This window comes from Oratosquilla oratoria, chromosome 20, assembly GCF_046742065.1.
Source record: "Oratosquilla oratoria isolate Oo_2021 chromosome 20, ASM4674206v1, whole genome shotgun sequence".
NCBI lineage: Eukaryota > Metazoa > Arthropoda > Malacostraca > Stomatopoda > Squillidae > Oratosquilla > Oratosquilla oratoria.
The window spans coordinates 1,007,789-1,029,589 of record NC_134796.1 but is presented as its reverse complement, the minus strand read 5'-3'; the positions used below and the strand labels follow the sequence as shown (position 1 = coordinate 1,029,589).

Sequence of the window (21,801 nt, the reverse complement as noted above, 5' to 3'; positions counted from 1 at the left end):
TTGTATCTTCAAGGGCGACATGGCAGCTCGCACACCTTATACTTGCCCGATGTATTTTATAGGACATTCTGGCCTAATATTTTCCATTGGGAAAAAGGACAATTGGTTCCTACAAAGGGTTTCATCGGTATGCCGGACTGGAGTTCCAATATACTTTTATCTAATAAGCACTAACCATATAAACCATCTTTGTTCTGTAACAAAAAAATGAAACCAGACAGGGTTACTTATAAGACTTATTATACACGAGACCTTTCAACTTTTGTCCTTTTTTATTTGGACATGTCTATATTTCACATGCCGTATGACCTTTTTTTCCCTACCTCTTGAACTTGGCAACCCCAACAAACGAGTATGGAAAGTCGGTGCGCCAGTGGCTTTGTAGGTGCGGCGGGAAGGTGACGTCAAGCTGTTATGTGCGACTAACAGGTACTTTGTAATTGGAAACCTACCCAACCAGAATACATCCGCTTTGCTTGTCGCACACGTAGTATCTTGTACATATGTTTCCTAACCCTATTCAATGCTGTTTTAAAATTTAACCGTAGAAAATATTTTTTTTTGTACATTTCATTATTCAAATGTTGTTTCCATGAGGAAAAAAGTGACGTTAACAAAAAAAAAATAAAAACATTTCCAGATCGAAAAATTGTACATAATAGTGAATTCTGTCGAAACATGAAAAATACAAGAGCTTCCTACCACCATATGCAACTGTTTGTTTTGATCGCACACCAAACGATTCCAATCGTCCCGACGACAACACCCTGACGTGGGTCTCGATCCACGCAAACACTTTGCAAGCCAGGACCCGAACAATTTGCCAAATAAAACTCTTACGCCTTAACTAGAATAACAAATTAATATTGATCAAACTTGGGCTGAAGCTGCATGTCTACACTCACCTGAATGGAATCGAGGGGCACCGAAGTAACTAGCGTCAGTCCCAGATAGCCCACCCACCATCCAATATCTGCCCGGATACACTTGGTCCCACGATAACCGGCTACGATCCTCGTTCGCCCATCCCCCACCCATGCATAGATCTCTTGGGGGGAAAACGTTAGAATGCTGTGTTGAGCGAGTGTGGAGCTATTATGTCACCTCTTAGTAGGATCAGTCGCTGGTTGTAGCTCTCCTTGTGTGAAAAAATATATCAAAGTGGAAATTATATATATATATATATATATATATATATATATATATGTAAATTATATATGTTTAAGAAAGACACTCCGAAATGGAGGTGTTGATGGGTCTTGAGAAAAAGCAAAGGGAGACAATCCTCGCCGACGCCCACCCCGTAGGACCTATTCATATACTGTAGGTATCCACCGTTGGTCCTTAGTGATACCCTTGCGAAAATATGCTGATGTTGCAAATAAATTGCAAAGTCATCATATCCATCTTCAACGGGTCAGACGCCTCAGTTTATAACCTATTTATTTATAAATTTACTCGTTCATTTATTGTCTGTATCGATAACTATTTGCATTCTGCATCATTGCGAAATACAGGGGCACTCTGCAATCAGCATGAGAATGTTGATGACGAAATACAGAGACGATCAATCCCAGGCATACCAACCTCACTGGACACTACAAAATACAGAGGATACCAACTCGTCCGTGGATCAGTGAATAATTATCACACAATTCAGTATCCCAAGCTCTTATCGGAGTGAAAGAGACGGACATTAATCATTATGAAATATAGAATCATTCACATATCGAGTTGTCGTTGTTGAAACTATTGTGAATTACGGGAATATTTTTTTTTCTGATTACCGTCTTATTTTTAACACATATACACACAAAGACACGATTCGGTGGCGCGGTTGGTAGAGTTCCCGACTGACACTACGGTGGTCTGGGTTCGAATCCTGCCCAGGGCTGAAATAATTTCAGTATCTCCAACTCTCGTGGGCGGGGAGTTGGGTGTGTGTGTAAGGTCACAGCATTACTCATAGATCGGTCATACGAGCTCTGAGCTCTCTTCCGGGAGGGAAATAGCTGTCGTTCACGGGTCCAGCACGTGACCCAAAGACCAAGGTAGAAGAAGAGGGGAAGGAGGAGGCTGTACGGGGGGGGGGGGGGGTTACGTGCTACTTAAATGCAGACACACAAACATGGCTCGATGGTGCACTGGTACAGTTTTCGATCGCTAAATCAGCGATCAGAGTTCGAGCCCCGCCTAGGACTGAAAAAAAACACCATCGTTGCACTGCGACCCGGCACTCCACCCCTGATGGGCAAAGAGTTGTGTGTGCATATTGTGTGTAAGGTTACAGTGTTGCCCATAGATCGGGCCATATATGATGACTCATCCGGGAAGGTAATGGCTGTCTATCACGAGTCCAACAAGTGATCCACAACCGGGTGGAGAATGACACACAAATGTCTAGAAAAAGGGGGCAAATAAGGACTAAAAATAAAAGGACAAAGGATTACAAAGACGGAGCATGCCGACAGGAGACCTTTTGGTCCTTATCTATGCCGGATGCGAAAAAAGTCATAATAAATTAATAAATAAAAACTATAATAATGTAAATAACAAATAAAATACATAAATAAATGCATAGGTATAACTGCATAATATCAGTTTTCAATGCCGGCAGGCGATTTTATTCACCCTGGCAGCGACCTTACTGGTGAACAAGGTAGGAAATGGTCGTAGCCCACTCTAATTCAGTACATCGTCTTGCGCTCGCCATGATCAAATAAATAAAACATCTAGGACATTTTAAGCAAAGGTTCCCCACCCTCAGCTGATTAAAATTGTCTGGCGGTTGCCAAAACACATGGGAGCAATAAACTCCATCCTATGCACAGTCGCCCGAGGCTGTCACCTTTGCCCTCAGTGCTTGGCCCTCTCAGAGTATGCGGCGTTCAAGGTATGAGAGGAACATACCTACTTGGCATACAATAGATTTTTTGTTCAGGTTTTGTTTGTTAGGTATAAGAATACGCGTGCTAGTGCATACTCCCACGGGGGAGGTTACCCTGGTGGGAGGGGAGGGGGGGCATTATGGTCAATAGCCCCCCCTCCCCACCCTGAGGCTCTAGTAATAAACCATGCCCTTGGTTCAACTTCTCCGATGGCAGAGTACGAACCGCCATCACCTCGACCTTCGCCGCATATATTTATTCATTTGTTTATTATTATTGTTTGTATCACGTAGATCCAAAGACAAACTAACGGATGCCTATCGACATAATTCAACGTTGAAGTGGTCTCCACGGAACATGATGAACAGTACTACATAAACATCACACTTGTTTACGTCTTACAAGAGCCACAATCAACCTGGGCCTCTCAGTATCTCACACGTGGGGCCCACACAGAAAACTAGTGGTAGTCAGTCTTCAAGTGGTCTCTCCAAGTGGCCACGGAACAGCAAGGCATAAGTATGGAGGATACGTGAAGAAATACGTCTAGATCCTTTACGATAGATTTCTTCGACCTAAATAATCTTCACGCTGTTTAGATTTTAACCCTTCTGCGCTGTATTGCATTCGAGATGTTTCATATTTTAGCGAATATTACACGTTTTTGATTCAGGCAAATACCCAGAGCAACTATTCTAATCAATGTAACTAAATTTTATTCATGCAAGAGGTAGAAGATTCGGGGCAAGAACAGGTTACAGTATTCCGTTAACTTGAAACGCTGGATGACAGAAGCAGAGGTCAAACCGACTTATTTCTCTCTCTCCCCCCCCTCTCTCTCTCTATCTCTATCTCTATCTCTATCTCTCTCTCTCTCTCTCTCTCGTTTCTACTCTAACGGTTCCTGAATTAGACGAATGACTGTGCTTTCTATGAAACTGTATTTGGCTATTTATTCTTTGTCTTACAACAAACCGACCCTTCGTCATGGTGGCAATCAATTCATAACAAAACAAAGAGGCACTTGATAAATAAATAAACAAATGAATAAGTATATGCGGCGAAGGTCGAGGTGATGGCGGTTCGAACTCTGCCATCGGAGAAGTTGAACCAAGGGCATGGTTTATTAAATTCCACGCTACAAAGTCGTCTGTGAGGGGCATCGTTCTAGCCACCCGACAGAGGGGAGTTTGTGACGTTAAACCATATCATATATATATATATATATATATATATATATATATATATATATATATATATATATACATATATATACATAATATATATATATATATAAATATATATATATATATATATATATATAATATTGATAAATGTAATTTAGATAAATAAACCAAAATGTAATTACAAATTCATGGAATTGAATCTAAAAACTTCGAAATGCAGTATTAGCGCTATTGTCTCTGCAGGACCAGGCAGATGGTAAAAAAAAAAAAAAAACATAAAATACAATAAAATACATATTTCAGTGGCAAAACATAAATACACAAGACCTTGTTAGGGAGTTCGAAAACTCAAAACAAACACACACATCATAAACAAACAAATAAACAGCTATTCGTTGCCCCTCACTTCTGAACACCTCGCTGGTGACAGGTCATCCCTGTCCCCCGCCACTCTCCTCGAGTCAACAAAGGCAGTGCAGAAAGGCACAGTTTGAAGCGTTCTGAAGTCGTCTTCATGGCGGATGATTTCAGTTTGATCTAAGAGACTCTGTAAGGGTGGTTTCTTATCATGTTCTTGTGTATAATGCTGGAAAATTGAACCTTGATTTCTGTGGTATTGTGGACGGCGTCGCAACGTGGTGGAGGTCCTTCCAATGTAGCTGTTGTGGCCATCACAGTGGCCCTCCTGGCAAGTAAATTTATACACTACATTGGTGGTAGCCTCCCGTGAGGTAGAAGGTGCCGTACTATTCCGCATTATCAGTGATTTTGTTAGGTTAGTTTTACAGAAGATTCTAATGTCAATAGTGACATTCAGGTCAGATGGTGTGACTCCTCTCTTAATTATGCTCCTAATAGCATTGCATTCTTCTTTGTATTTATCGTGGAAATTGTTCTGGTGATATATAATATTTTTCTCCTTTGGTGGGGTAGATCCATCTTTTTCTTGATAACATCTGATAGAGGATGTTACAAAGAAAAAGATGGATCAGTATGTAAATACAACTCAGGTATACACCCACCCACGCGAGTGTTACGCGCAAATTACACTCCCCGATAGCAACACACATGTTCATCAAGCCACTCAAAAACTAAAAGCCAGTCCCTAAATCGGCTAACTCCGCTGGGACCAAATGCAAAACACATTCACACACAACTTTCCTCACTATTCTTCTAACCTCCAGTGAAGAAACAAGCCGCAGTCTACATCCTGAAGAAGCCCCAGATCGAAGCGAAAAACTCTGAACGTTAGTCAACAGTTTCCTCTGTTACTAGAAGATAATTAATTAATCAAGTCGGCATACAACAGCACTAAAAGTGAGCTATGCTACTCATAAAAGAGAAATGAATAATTTCATCCAGTCCCTCTCTACAAGTAACAAGATCTTTCAAGAGATCAAGGATTCCTACCTTAAGATCATCAAAGCATCCAGTGCAGTTGATTTTAATCAGAATAAATATATATATATAATATATATATATATATACATATATATATATATATATATATATATATATATACATTTTTCCGCCCTGGGCGGGACTCGACCACAGATTGCTGAATCAGCGGTCGAGAACGATACCACTGCACCGTCGAGCCAGTATGTATGAGTGTGCACGTGTCTGATTTTATTCTAACCTTCCTAACAGATTCAGGACTTCACCAAATTTTTTTCTTTGATTTATTTATTTTTTATTTTATTTTTTTTCGTAGTCCGGGCACGCCCAGCCCATCCCTCCCAGCCATGTTACATGGAAAGCTAGCTTATCCATTTACTTATTCGTTTATTTAGTTAGTTAATGTGTTTGTGTATTCAATGTTTTCACCGTATTTGATTATCGATTACAGACACAGAAAGAGAGATTATTTACCTGATTATATTTAAACCTGTTGCAATATACAGTACAGGAGCCTGGGAGGGCCGTAGCCAGGAATCAAATTTTAGCGCGGGGAGGTGGGATTAATCATGCTCTAGGGGGAGCTGCCTCCGTACTGTGCACACAGACACACACACACACACACACATATATATATATATATATATATATATATATATATATATATATATATATATATATATATAATGTATCACAAATTCACCAACTTAATTTTTTTCAGTTTTCCGTTGTAGTGTATTTATAATACTTTTGAGTACAAATCAATTTTGGGGGGCTAAGCCCCACAAACCCCCACCCCCACCATAGCTACGGCCGTGTCAGGAGCTATGTTTATGGGGTGCTGTTTCCGGTTATCAAAGTTTGATCTTTATGTATCTATGTGGATTTTTTTTTTCTAACGTCCTTCAAATATTCCCTTTCCTTCAGTTTCTTTCTATGTCCTCTTAATATTCTTTTGTCCCATATTACTAGATTTGCCTCAGTCGCCTCTCTCTCTCTTCTTTCTTCCTAACTTGTTTAGTTTTTCATTGTAGATCTGTCAGTTAATCTGTACATCATACTTCCAACCGTCCTTTTTTTTATTATAGTTTTCTTGTGTCTTCCTTTTTTGCGTAGAGACCAGCATACTGCTATATATTCCAACCTGAGTCGAATATGATCTTCAATAATTTTGTTTATGTTTTCATCAACACAGTAAGATCACACTCGTGTTTATCAACGGCTTGTACGTCTCCCTCGTTACCCTGTGTGTGTGTGTGTGTGTATTCACCTCGGATCTGCTGCAGCCTCTTTTCGAGACAGCCAGACACCACCCTACGGCAGTGAGCTCAGAGCTCATTATTAGCAGATCTCTGGGTAGGTCTGAGACCACTCACACTCCACACACCGGGAATGCAAGGTCACAACTCCTTGACTAACGTCCCGTACCTACTCGCTGCTAGGTGAACAGGGGCTACACGTGAAAGGAGACAAACCCAACTTGTCTCTGCCCGGCCGGGGAATCGAACCCCGGTTCTCCGGCTTGTGAGGCCAGTGCCTTACCAATCCGCCACCGTGTGTGTGTGTGTGTGTGTGTGTGTGTGTGTGTGTGTGTGTGTGTGTGTGTGTGTGTGTGTGTCTGTGTGTGTGTCTGTGTCTGTGTGTGTGTCTCTGTGTGTGTGTGTGTGTGTGTGTGTGTGTGTGTGTGTGTGTGTGTGTGTGTGTGTGTGTGTGCGCGCGCGTCATAAGGTGCGCAAAGATGGTGTGTGGAACAAGGAGGATGGGAAGAAATAGAAGGAAGGGTGGTGAGTGGTGGGATGAGGAAGCACAGAAGGATGTAAAAGAGAAGAAGCAGGCTTTCATAGATTGGCTACAAATTAGGACGAGGGAATCATTTGAGAGGTACAAATTAAAAAGAAGTAAAGCATAAGATAAAGGAGGCAATGAGGAGAGCAGATGTGAAATAGGGTAAGAGTATGACAGAAAATGTGTGTGTGTGTGTGTGTGTGTGTGTGTGTGTGTGTGTGTGTGTGTGTGTGTGTGTGTGTGTGTGTGTGTGTGTGTGTTCTTGTACTCGCTAGATGTGTGGTATGTTAGTGGTGGTGTGGCATTGGGTCAGAATTGATGAAGACCAGATTCCCTCGCTAAACCCTGATCCTCTCCACCTACTCAAGGTCCCTCTTACCCTCCTCCCGTCCCCCATCCCTCCTCTCCACCCTTCCCCTCCCCCTCCCTCCTCCCTCCCCGTCTACTCCACCCTCATGCACTCCTTTGTGCTGTGCCCGCGACATGACACCCCGGCTCTCCCGCACTTAGCGCGAAAATCAGGAACACTTAACCGTTGTCATCGACCTTACGGAGTCGTACGACTTTACTGCATCTACCTAAAAGGTGTCAGGGAGGAGATTAAGATATTCTTGTGACTACCAGAATAAAATATATATTTTCTCCATTAATTTACACATACGGAAGGATTCTCCTGTCGTCAAGCTATTTTATTAATTAAAAATTACACGTGTCTTTCTGCTGCATCTATCGCCCTAAAACGCTGCGTCTGCATTCGAGTGTGCGCTACAAAAAACGAGAATATTTATCGTTCCTATTTTCGGTCACTGTCAAATATCTGGTATTCAAACATACAGTAAACAAAGAAGCGCAAATATGTCCCTATTTTTCGCTCAATATAATGAAATATTACTCCGGTATTCAATCAAAAACGTGTACATTTCCTATACCATTTTTTTCGTTTCAACGTCTTGAAATGAGGAAATTCAAAATTCATTTTTTTTTCTGCCAACATTTGATCGAATGATTAGTGGGTACAGGAGCGATGGTGATGATCATGGTGATGATGATGATGATGATGATGGTGATGACGATAATGATGATGATAGTCTTGAGTTTCAACGGCTGAAAAATCGTATCCCCAAAGAAGCCGGCAACGGTCACGGGAAGAAACGTTGTGTTGTACGAATGTGTGACTGTTTCTATGATGCCGGAGAGGAGCTGTCGCCGGTTTTCAGCTCTCCTTGTGTCAAGAAGTGAAAGTGAAAGGGGAGGGAGGGTTAAGACGGGATGTAAAGACGAGCAGAGGGGAGACGATTCTACCCGACGTCCATAGCTCTCTTCTACCAATGACCTCCACTCTTTCAACCATTTCCTCCCTTGCCTGAAGCTCTCCCTCAACTTTCTTCCCCTCCACCCCCACCAACCTCCCAACCTCTCCACCTCCTCCTCCTCCTTCTCTTCTCCTCCTCCTCCTCCTCCTGACCCGCACCTCACCCTCACCCCAACACACAAAGCACCTCCCACCTCCCCCCGTGCCCTCCAGGGATTGCGCGGTTGAAGTCCCGCTTTGAGCGCACGCGCGAGCGCACACACACACACACACACACACACACACACAGTAATAGCTGTCGATCACGAGTCCAACACGTGATTCAAGACCGTGGCGAAACACACACAACGCAACGTTCACTACCAAAAATTGTTTGGGCTTCTTCACTTCCTGTTCCTATTTTGCATACATACATCTATATATATATATATATCTATATATATATATATATATATAGATAGAGATATATATATATACACACATAATCATGGAGGAACAAAAATTTGCCGACAGGTCTTGGTTCCGGTCCGGAGACCGAACGCCATCCCCCTGGGGTCGCCACACTCAGAGGCGAGGGTGTTGAAGACGAGCAGGGTGGAGATAACGCTCTCCGACGTATGTGTTGCGGGACAACCCCGTGCTATCTCGAAATTGCCTACAGACTCATTTGCGGATCACTTAATTGACTTGATTCTGGTTGGAGACACACGACGCACATACATGACGATCTTATTCAGCTGAGTTGGTCCGCTGTGCCTGAATTTATACACATTTCATTCTAAGTAATCTTATTTTCTTTCATCTTTCAACCTTATTTAACTTCATTTTTTTTCTATAAATGTCATTTATCTCTGATTTACTTTGCTCGATTTTACCTTATTTATTTCATTTTGTTTGATCTATTTTCGATTTACCTTCGCCGCGAATCGCTAGATGATTTCATTAGGTTGGGAGGCAGTCTTCCCCAGCCATCCCACACTTTGAGGTGTCTTGGTGTGAACCGACCCAAAGAGGAGTTGTGACGGGAATTCTTAAGAGAATTTCGTCGCTGGTGATATCCAGGAGGAGGAGGTGGTGGCGGTGGGAGACCACAAGAGGTAAAAGGAGGAAGAGGAGGAGGCAGAGAGTAAAACGAAGAGAAGGATGAAACGGAGGAGGAGGAGGAGGAGGAAGGGGCAAAGGCAGAGAAGGCGAAAGGAAGTGACGAGGTATGAGATGGAGGAGGAGGAGGAGGAGACAAAAAAACAAAGGCAGGTAAGAAGACGAAGAACAGGAGGAGGAGGAGGATGATGATGAAAAGAAAGTCAGTGACGAGTAAGAAGAAGAAGAGGATGGAAGGGGAGAAGAAGACGACAAGGCATCCTAATCCCAACGAAATCCCTCCTTATTAATCCCAACAAAATCCCTCATTATTAATCCCAACGAAATCCCTCCTTATTCTTAATCTAATCCCATTTCCTCCCCATCCTCCATACCGCTTCTTTCATTTCCCCTCTCCTTACCACCCCCCTCCCTCTCTCCCTCCCTCTCTCTCTCTCTCTCTCTCTCTCTCTCTCTCTCTCTCTCTCTCTCTCTCTCTCTCTCTCTCTCTCTCTCTCTCTCTCTCTCTCTCTCTCCTGGTATGGGATACATCATCTCGTCAGAGTTCTTTGAGGGGGAGTGGCCGTGACCGGTTACCTGGAGGCAGCGGGTCTCCCGAAAGTTAAGTCCATGGAGAGGGGGGGGGGCCAACGAATGGACTGATTGGTTGATTGATTGTCTTGCTCGTCCCTCCTTTCGCGTGAAATCCTCCCATCATCCTCCCCTCCGACATCGAATCGTAAACTTTACTTCAACGAACTGGTCCAATCCTCCTCCTCCTCTTCCTCCTCCTCCTCTTCACCTCTGTAACACGTGACCTCTCCACCTCCTCGCCCCTCCCTCCCTCCCTCCCTCCCTCTGCCACTAGTAACCGACCTATTTGCACTCTTCTGGGCTTTGTTCAGATTTGGCCCACGACACTGTACTGAATGTGTTAAACACCAACACCATCAACTCCACATTTCCTTCACTTGAATTACAACCACCGCTACTATTAAACTGACCATCCTACTACTACTACGGCTGCTACTGTCCCCTTCCTTCTTCTTCCCCTACTCCTACTACTATTACTACTGCTACTACTACTACTACTGCTACTACTACTACTACCAACAGACTACCATTGCACCCAGGCAGGTCATCCAGCAGCTCTTCCAATCTTCCTATTGCCTGCGGCCCAACCAGTCGACTATACATCTCTTCTTCCATTGTTCTATCCAAATTCTTGTACAAAGTCTTCTATCTCCACCCCAAACCAACCTATTCTTCTTAGATTACTCCCTTCAATGATCAACTCCCCCCCCACACAAATCCCAGCCTCAGCATCCCCCCCATCCTACCTTTCCCCCTGTTTCAGTGTCTCGTAAGCCCCCCCTCACCCCCCCTCCGCGCTTACTCATAGACGTTGGCTAGACTGCCACGCCAAATATCCTATCTCTCCTCCGACGGTGAAAAAAGGCTACTCCTCAAAAGTGGAATAAAACAAATATAACACACTGAATACATCCCGAACAGTAAGATTCTGATGCATAGAGACGGTTTGTCATATATAACAGATACTGAAAAGATATTTTCACTCAAAACATCCAGATTTCAAAACAAGCACATTCTAGTCTAAGATCAATATTTTCTAATGCTGTCAAGTGGTCGGTTTGTATTTCATTGAATTGCATATTTCCGTAACTGTTCTCATTCAATCCCATACAATTAATGCGTGAATTACACGATTGTTTCTCGACTGGCTGGCGCCATCTTTCTTCTGAAACAAATATCCCGCCAAATTCAAAATGGAAAGACTCGACGTGACTACATAATGAATGATCAAATCTCCCTTCCGATCCAGGGGCTCGACCACGTGTTTTAAGGCCAGTCCACGTGAGGGGAGAGCTGGGCGGCTGGGCTGAGTGACCAGTAGGAACCCTTAGGGCCTAAGGCAGCAAGTTGGACTGGGAAGCTGGTGGCTAAGATGCAGGGAATGGGGAAGGCAAGGGTCTAACAAAATTTCTTAACCATTCCCTGTTCGTCCTCACGATGTTTTCAGTTTCTCTTTATATCCTAATTTAAAACGCACCCCAAAAACCATATTTCCCATTATCTCGCCTTTTTCTGTTTTATTTCCATTGTTTAATCAACGTCTTTATGGCCTCAACATATACCGTTCCATCAAACATTTATAAGATTTCGGCTATGTTTCCTTCAACCCATCACTTGAAGTTTACCCTTTCTAAATAAATTCCACAATAAGTACATTTAACGATTACCCTAGATATATCATGACATCATTTCTATCTCCAGTCTCCCTCCCCCCAACATCATCCTTCAAGTCCAGCGAAGCGACATGACGTCATTCTTCCCTTCTGAAGTGATCGTGTGACCCTTCTCGGATTCTCTTCAGACTCCCCCTCTCAACCACCCACTCCCTCCTTCCCGCCTTTATGCGGCCTCTCAACGGCCATACATCGACCAAGTCACTCTGGCATTTCCTGGGGTCGCCTTTTAATTCCAGAACAACTCTCCACCATCCTATCCGACTACCCGCCATTGCAACCAGCCCCTGCCGAGTCTGTTGCCTTCTGGCACACAATTCCAGCCAATCGACCACTTTCCCCTCCCTCCCACCACCGCTACATGCGCTTCATTCAGATGTACATCCGCTATTTTCGTTTTTGTTGTCGTCAATTTCAACTCAACCGTAGACAGTAATCCGCAGGCGCACTCCTCCCAACATTCCACATGATTCTTGCAATGCGTAGACAACTTCAAAAGCATGCACAGATGTCTTATAAAACATACTTTTCCCACGCAAACCTTTCTATGAAACTAAAAACGTTGCTGGTGGCGTGTTTCTTTTGTTACAATATTATATCCAGATACTTTGTTTTATTCTGGATCCACTTGGCTACTGTCTTCAATCACTACTGCTATACATTCATTATGCATTTTATTCTGACAGTCATTAGACGATACTGGTTGAGGGAAACCACATACTCAAAGGTAACAGCAACGGGTTTGTGAGACAAGAATGGTTTAAGTTGTAAAAGACATGGAAATAGTGATACTGTTTGCTCTTTTTTATAATAATGTGAAAATAAAATTACAAAATCGTTCATAACTGTAACGCTTCAGTATACGTATAAATACGTAAATAAATTTATCTCATTATCGGTCGAGTTCACGGTTATAATTAGTTTTCAATCAAATCCTATTCACTATTTTACATCATGTCGACGTGAGGCCTTTCAGTCCATAAATGGTCGCATGCAAAAAAAATATATATGTATATATAAAAGTTAAACCCACTCTCGGAGAAAGATAAGCTGAGATACAGAGTAAACCGTATATTTCGACCACTGACTGTGGTCCTCTTCAGCAGTTACAATTATAGGGTATATAGACAAGGGGTTATATACAGAGGAGGAAGTAACATTGGGGAACTCAGTAAACCTCAGGTCACTTGCCCCGAGTGAGGTCGGACGTTACGTCCTGTAGAGATGAACTTGTCAACTGCCATACTAGTTATGACATCAGGTCACCTATGCCATAACTAGTATGGCAGTTGACAAGTTCATCTCTACAGGACGTAACGTCCGACCTCACTCGGGGCAAGTGACCTGAGGCTTACTGAGTTCCCCAATGTTACTTCCTCCTCTGTATATAACCCCTTGTCTATGTACCCTATAATTGTAACTGCTGAAGAGGACCACAGTCAGTGGTCGAAATATACGGTTTACTCTGTATCTCAGCTTATCTTTCTCCGAGAGTGGGTTTAAGTTTTATTTTATTCGTGTGTTACGACACCTACGTTACTTGATATGTGTGTGTATATATATATATATATATATATTTAAACATATAGATATATATATATATATATATATATATATATATATATATATGTGTGTGTGTGTGTGTGTGTGTGTGTGTGTGTGTGTGTGTGTGTGTGAGTGTGTATGTATATATATTTATGTATATATATATATATATATATATATAATATATATATATAATATATATATATACAGTATATAATCACAAAAAATTGGCAAACAAATCAACTAGCAGTACTGCATAAGCGCTGATCTAAACATACATTGTAGTAAACGTAAAATCTGGTGTCAAACAAATTCTAATTATCATGTACAGCAGAATCATTCAAACCGCATATTATTTTCCTTTTATCGCATACGAAAGAATAGAATTTAGTAGAGTGAAAAAATAGCAGTTGGTGGATCAATGAACTTACTTCCAGAATAGTTTAGTTCCACTAGTTCGGGAGTCGAAGGTAACATCAACACATACTGAATCATAAGTCTGCTGACATACGACGACTCATTTATACTATGAGCCATGGTCATTAGAAGTATACTTAATGTTGGACATTATTGTTCCAGTCCTTCCATTAAAATATGTATTTCTATGAACGTATGTATTTTTAATTGACAAGATCTTGTCATGTCATGTCGGTTCACGTGATGCGAGCGGCTTTTGCTAAATTTTTAAAATTAATTATAACATTGCGGCTATATTCATGCATTTGCCGTTTATGTATTTTGGCATGGAATGGATAAACCTTCGAAATGTTAACAAAGTTCGAATAATGGAAATCTAAATGAACAGTTCATATGAACTAGTCAGTTACTTTTGTTGTAGAAGTGAAGAAATGGTTTCTCTGCCAAGTGTGCGAAGGACAACACTGTAGTTAAGACATTCACCCAACTGAACGTTAGAAAAAATATCTACAATCTATAATCCTCAACTCCAGTAAGTTTATTCCATTTAATGACTACAAGAATGTGAATGTTTCAAGCTTCTTGTAGCGTAAATCTGTTCTGGAAGCCAATTTCGTCTCCAAGTATTCGGTGTGAACAATAATGTTTTGATGTATTCACATTAAAATTTCGAGGTCTATCGTATACACCATTTCATTTTCCATTTATCTTCTGAGTGACTTAACTAATTATTTTTTAATCTAATTATATATTTGTTTCATTTATTATATTTATTATTTTTAAGAGGGGACAACATTATGTGAGGCGGGCAAAGGCAAACCTTTGTTATTGTATGCATGCGCACACATAAACAAGCAAGCTTGCTCGAGGATTTCATACTATGCAATTCCATAATTCTATCATCAAAAAACAAATACATCAATAAACGCAATTTCTTTTCCAGATGTGGAATAAGCCAACTGTGCCAGAATGGTAATAATGACCCAAATAGGCCTGTTGATATTACTCATCACTACAACACATGCACAGGTACAGCAATGAACTGTTTTAGGACATCAGACGTTTAAGAAAATGTATATAAAAAAAATTAAAACTTTACTTTGGAGCTCCTAAATTTATCTATTGGTGAATAAGTCTTTTTATTTTTTCATTCCTTTGGAAACCTTTTAAGTAGTTTCCAAATATCACACCAACTTTTCAGTGAAATTACGTTTGGCAAACATCACTTAATGTGCTCTGTCTTTCATTCTTTCCATTGGAAAGACCTGGAACTCCCCATTGCATATCCATGATATTTTCCCATGTGTTTATGACCAGGGCTTAGGAACATTTATAATATTTATTCATTTATTTATTTTATTTTTTAACTTTACTGAACAATTCTCTTTGTGCAATTTTCCATTTCTTGAAATATACATACATACATACATATACCAAGGCTTTTTCCCCCTAACAAGGGAGGTAGCTAAAAAGAAAAAGGCATAAAATCATTCCCACCCATTCCATCTCTGAATACACTCCACACCCCTCCACCCTCCCTCTTATCTTAGCACCTCCTGGATGACGGGTCATCCCTGCACCTTGTCCACTGCCCTGGGTCAGAAGCAGTGTCGCAAGACACAGCACATCCACAGCAAGGCCGCTTCATTAAATCGGCGACACCCCTCTCCGTCCCCACATGCATAAAACGAGAAGACGGGGAGAAATCCCTTCGGGCTGCGTCAAATTTTGCTCACACGTACTACATCACCCCGCCCATTCCACCTCATGCATCACAACATCATCCATATACAACCTTCTTGAAATATACTTCTTGAAATATTTGAAATATATATTTCTTGAAATATATATTAAATATATATAATATATTAATATATATTTCTTGAAATATACAGATGAAAAAGGGGGGTATCTATAAAAGTCCAAACCAAATATTAAGAAACATTTTTCTATATAGTTACATTGACTAAAGAAGACTAACTCCATTAAAAAATCATTTGTAAATTCAAATCTAAGTTTGACTGAAAACAGAGTAGATAATTTCCAGTAAGTTACAATTAGATCTTCCCAACTCATCCACCTCATTACATCAAAGAAACACAACCAACTGAACACAACAAAAAGAAAAATGGACACCAGCATTCACACCCAGATCACAGAATAAGCACTCCTTCTCCATCCAAACCCTCCAGACATTAACCCAGCAGAAGAAACTCCAAAGACAAATGAGAACCACAATAGCATGACTACATTCAGCACTTAGACTACCAACACAGAAAAGTCTTGACTTCAGAGTTAACTACAAGTACTGCTTCCCAGAGATATGAATCTACTCCACATCAATTTTTATTCTTCAGACTGATGTTCAGGATGAAAACATCAACCCTCCCGCTATAACATCTAAGATCACCAGCACCACTGAGAAACCACCACCACCACTGTCACTTTCGCGGCACTATAGTTTGGAGCGCAGTGTTGATATTGTAGTTCATCTGAGAGAATTTTCAGCAAAAAAGGTACGAAGTTATTCTTTACAAATGTCGCAAGAACTATGGTTATAAGGTATATTCATAAAACTGTAAATGTATCAGTCAATATAAAGATGATCTCAATCATCTTTCTCATCACATTCTCCCTAAGATTATCATGTCAAGTTTATATGGAAGGTTTATCCTTCTCTACAGGTCTCATTAACAGTGCAAAAAGCAGATGACATTGGAGCTGGGGAGGTGGTTGTACTTGACCTGCTACAAAACAATGAAAAAGGACACCACAGCAGCACCATTCACACTGTAAGTAAATACCCATAATTCAGGGCACCATTTTGAAACTGCCACTAGTATTAGCTAATATATTTCTAAACATAAAGTAATATGACAATTGTTGCCTTGCTCTTTATAGATCAAACTCTCTTGTATATATATATATATGTATATATATATATATATATATATATATATATATATATATATATATATATATATATATATATATATATATATATATATATATAATTAGAAAAGTGACTTGTTGATTTCAGCACACTAGCTCTCAACTAATTTGTACATACTAATCCTCAAGTGCTAATTTGATGCATCTCATAAAATGTCCAGTTCCTCATCATTCCAATTTACAATATCAAAACGGTAATTAACATAAAAATTTGCACATCATAGTATGTCTAGTTCTTCATCATATGCTATCTTTTCTTTATATTTTGAGCATTGTGTATTTCTCTCAGCTCTAATAAAGTAATTTCATCAAGTTACCTGAAAAAATTAGTTACTTTCTGCCTGTCACAGCATGAAGGTGATCCAGTGGAACATATATCACTGACAACTGGTATTTCTTTTTCCCATAATGATGCAGGTGGGTGAATTGGAACCACAAACGAAGTACCTTGTTTGCCCAACTGCAGAGGGAGATGATGGTGTACTAGAGGGTCCTTGTATAACCATTGCCACCATGCCCACATTGAATTCATGGCAAGGTGAGTGATGAGACTGTAATAGTCTTTTAACAAACTACGCTTCTATTAGCATGTGCTGTGCAACACAACATTCCTATAAGAACTCCTGCCTGATGAAGGATAGCTGTGTTCATATTGAACATCTGTCACCTCACAGGGCAAAAATACTAACTACTGTGGATTCAACATGTTCACCACACTTTGGATTATCATTCTCATGTGGAGTGCAACTGGAAGGCAAATTGTATTCAAGGATAGCACAATTGTTGCATGGACTGCTTGCACATAATGGAAGAGTTTTGATATTCCCATATTATGCAACAGAAAGACCTGAACTCTTCCCTACAATTCTTTTGATCCCTTCGGAGTTCAGGTCCACAGGCACAATCAAAGGAATGCAACAACAAAACCACATCAGAAGCATACTACTCAAACATCAACAACCTACCACCTGCCCCATGCAACACATCTACACAAAAACACATACACACTCAGTTCACAAAACAAGCACTCCAAACCTAACTACCAAATTCCTCTGGTCATCAACCCTAGAGAGTAATCCCTCCCATGACAAGTGTGAATCACACTAATATGATTGTGTTCAAAACACCATTAGCTTTGAAATAGTTCCAACACAGAATAGGCCTTGCTACATGAACAAATTACCCTAGATGCAATCATCAAACAGAAGATAATGACAACCTCATCCTTCATTGTCCCACCTTACCAAGACAACAACACAATATCTTTTTCTTGAGCAACTTGTGAAATTGTGGTTACCTGGGTACTGCAGGTCTCTTGCAAGAAATTTGAGGTAGCACACTGACTGACTGGTAGTACAGTCTGCTGGGTAGGGTTTGTTATCTATCTCTGCTATTATCAGTTTCATATTTCAAATTGGTAAAACCCTGACCATCACTGTAACTTAAAGCCCCACCCTGATCATTACATCTCTACAAGTTATTACATAGATATACCAATGGCTTTTTCCCCCTTACAAGGGAGGTAGTCAAAGGCATAAATGCACTTCCACCTATTTCATCCCCAGATACTCCATTCCCATTCATCACCCCTCCCTCCCTCTCTTCTTAGCTCCTGGATGACAGGTCATCCCTACATCTTGCCCACTGCCCTGGGTCAGAAGCAATATACCAAGACACAGCACATCCATAGCATGGCTGCTTCATTTAATCAGTGACCCCCCCTCTCCCTCCCGTCATGCAGAAAAGAGAAAACAGGGAGAAATCCTTTTGAGCTGCATCAAAATATCATTCACACATACTCCCTGCTTAGTTCCACTTTACAAGGGAAAGGGGGACGTGTGTGAGTGTAGTAGTTTCAGAGGGATTAGCTTGTTAAGTGTAGTTGGGAAGGCTTATGAGGGTCTTGATTGAGAGGATCAGGAGAGGAACAGAGGGAGTAATTGGTGAGGAACAGTGTGGGTTTAGGACAGGTAGGGGTTGTGTAGATCAGATTTTTGTGGTAAGACAGATATGTGAGAAAGCTATAGCAAAGGGGAAGGATGTTATTTTGGCTTTTATGAGTCTGGAAAAGGCTTATGATGGGGTAGACAGGAAGGCACTGTGGGAGCTATTGCAGATATATGGGATAGGCAGAAAGCTTTTAAGAGCTGTCAAGAGTTTTTACAAGAGTAGTAGAACTAGTGTTAGAATTAGAAATGGAGAGAGTGAGTGGTTTGAGATAAAGGTGTGAGAGGTAAATGCAAGTGGAGAAAAGTGGGAGATAAGACAGTTGATGTTTGCTGATGATACCGCGCTTGTAGCAGGATCAGAGGGATTGAGGAAGTTAGTGACAATCTGGGAAGGTGTACAAAAGAAGAAAGTTGAAGTAAGATGATGAGATGTACAAGGGGAGAGAGTGACAGCAGGCTGGAAGTGAGTATTAAGGGAGAGAACCTGGAGGAAGTGGATAGTTTTAGATACTTGGGTGCGAATGTGGCAGGAAAGGGAGGAGTGGGGGTGGAAGTAGAATGTAGACCAAGAGAAGCGAGTAAATGCCTTGGTGGATTAAAAAGTGTAAATAGAAATAGACATTTGGGAATGGATGCTAAGAGGAGATTTATGAAGGAGTGATTGTACCAACAGCACCATATAGGGCAGAAACATGGAACATAGGAGAGGAAAAGAGAAGGAGTTTGAATGTGCTTGAGATGAGGTATCTGAGAAGTATGATAGGGGTTACTAGGCTGGATAGAATGAGAAATGAGGAGGTGAGGAGGAGAACAGGGGTGGAAAGGGAGTTGGAAGATAGGGTTGATGAAAGAGTATTGGGATGGTTTGGACACATGGAAAGAATGAGTGAAGAAACATTAGTAAAATAGGTGCAGAAGGCAGAGGTGGAAGGAGTGAACATTAAGGGGGCAACCAAGGATGAGATGGATGGGTGGGATAAAAGGGGCTTTGGAAAAGAGGGGAATGTCTGTTGAGGAAGGACAGGAGAGAACAGAAGACAGGGGTGAATGGAGATTGGTTGTGGATGGAGGATGCTGTGATGCATGAAAGGGAGTGGGTAGGGGATGTGGGGTGAGGGAGTATGTGTGAAAAATAATTTGACACAGCCTTTAGTGATTTCTCCCTGTCTTCTCATTTTCTGCATGAGGGGACAAAGAGGGGGGGTTCACCAATTTAATGGAGTGGCCTTGCTGTGGATGTGTTGTCTTGCAACACTGTTTGACCCAGGGCAGTGGGTGAGATGCAGGGATGACATGTCATCCAGGAGGAGCCAAGATAAGAGGGAGGGAAGAGGGTGGAGGGGAGTGGAGTATGTGGGGATGGAATGGGTGTGAGTAGACTTTATGCCTTTGTTTTTTGGCTATCTCCCTTGTAAGAGGGAAAAAGCCTTTGGTATATGTATGTGTTACTAAAAATATATATAAATATATATATATTTTTTCTTTCTTTTTTCTTTTCTTTACAGGTACCATAGATGCAGTAGTAAGCATGGCAGTTGTTGCATTAATATTGGGTATAGTGATGGCACTGTATCCACGAATCAGCACCGTAGTCAGTCAGTGTTGGGAATCGGAGGAAGATCGGTAAGTTTGCACTTCATGAAATTAAATACACCTATCCCTTGATTTAATGAACAAAAAGGAGAAACACTGGTCCAATGAATATAATAAATTCAACATATTTACCATCATTTAATATCAGACTTACCAAGAATTGTGAAGATGGGTTCTTGATATGCCATGATTGTATAGTGGACGGTTTTAGAATATTTACAAAGTCTGCTGCCTCCAAAATCAGTTAAATGGGGATCTTTAAACCAAGGAATAAGTGTACCTTGCCTATATATTTCATTTCCCTAAACACTTGCTAAAAGACTAGACAGCTAAGGATAAATTTAAAATGTAGTTTTTTAACATATGTAATTCAGAATATGAATTTTCTGTATTTCCTTCATCTTTCATAATGGGGATCTTGTAAACCAAGGACTAAGTGTACCTTGGTTATATATTTCATTTCCCTGCACATTTGCTACAAGACTAGAGAGCTAAGGATAAATTTAAAATGTAGTTTTTTAACATATGTAATTCAGAATATGAATTTTCTGTATTTCCTTCATCTTGCATAATGGGGATCTTGTAAACCAAGGACTAAGTGTACCTTGCCTATATATTTCATTTCCCTGCACACTTGCTACAAGACTAGAGAGCTAAGGGTAAATTTAAAATGTAGTTTTTTAACATATGTAATTCAGAATATGAATTTTCTGTATTTCTTTCATCTTGCATATTTGTATTTCATTAATTTTATATAGAGAACTGTTACCACCACCTTTTTTCTTTCTCATCAGGGAAAATAATGAAAATACGAGAGAGGATCCACAGCTCAACAAAGTGCTCAGCCAAAGTGAAAACAACTCTCAAATACACACCATCGCACAAGAAAATTATCCTGCTGCTCCACCCAGATACTACAACAACACCATGTCCTCTTAACCCTTTGACCACAAGGAACTTCCCTCAGTGGAATAAAACTACCCTGTAGCATTGAAATCTTACAGCCACTGCAGTAGTATAGTCAGTTGCAACAGGCCGTTTGACCACCTAAGCAATATCAACTGGCAGTGACTGTAATAAAATACCATAGCCCATAACAAAATCACACTCACCAGTCCTAATGCTGTTTATTTATAACATCACCTTCCAGTTCATGTATATGCTGAAATACATTTTGCATATAATACAGTCTTCTATCTTAATATCCTCAAGAACTTATGAAAGGAAACCTCTCATTTGTTAGTTCAGACACCTCATCTCAAACACATTCAAACTCCTTCTCTCTTCCTCTCTTATGTTCCATGTTTCTGCGCCATATGATGCTGTCAGCACAACCACTCCTTCACACAATCTCCTCTTAGCATCCATTCCCACATGTCTATTTGCTCATTTCTCACAATCTACATTTTACCTCCACCTCCACTCCTC

General features: G+C 40.8%; 2 protein-coding genes across 5 annotated transcripts in view; one reads left to right on the top strand and one right to left on the bottom strand.

The window, feature by feature from the left end:
• The window catches only part of Epg5 (ectopic P-granules autophagy protein 5), a 106,969-nt gene that overhangs the window by 23,240 nt on the left and 61,928 nt on the right, over positions 1 to 21,801 (bottom strand). The gene's annotated exons all lie outside the window — the stretch shown is intronic.
• LOC143036370 (uncharacterized) lies at positions 350 to 21,446 on the top strand. 2 transcript variants are annotated; one of them, XM_076203624.1, is made up of 7 exons: positions 350 to 429; positions 14,823 to 14,908; positions 16,237 to 16,395; positions 16,564 to 16,671; positions 17,249 to 17,369; positions 20,286 to 20,403; positions 21,168 to 21,446. In XM_076203624.1, exons 2-7 carry the CDS (start codon positions 14,849 to 14,851, stop codon positions 21,310 to 21,312), a joined length of 711 nt encoding a protein of 236 aa, XP_076059739.1. In that variant the 5' UTR covers positions 350 to 429; positions 14,823 to 14,848; the 3' UTR covers positions 21,313 to 21,446. The 2 variants fall into 2 exon arrangements, with proteins under 2 accessions (XP_076059739.1, XP_076059740.1); XM_076203625.1 differs by lacking the exon at positions 350 to 429 and adding an exon at positions 14,302 to 14,411.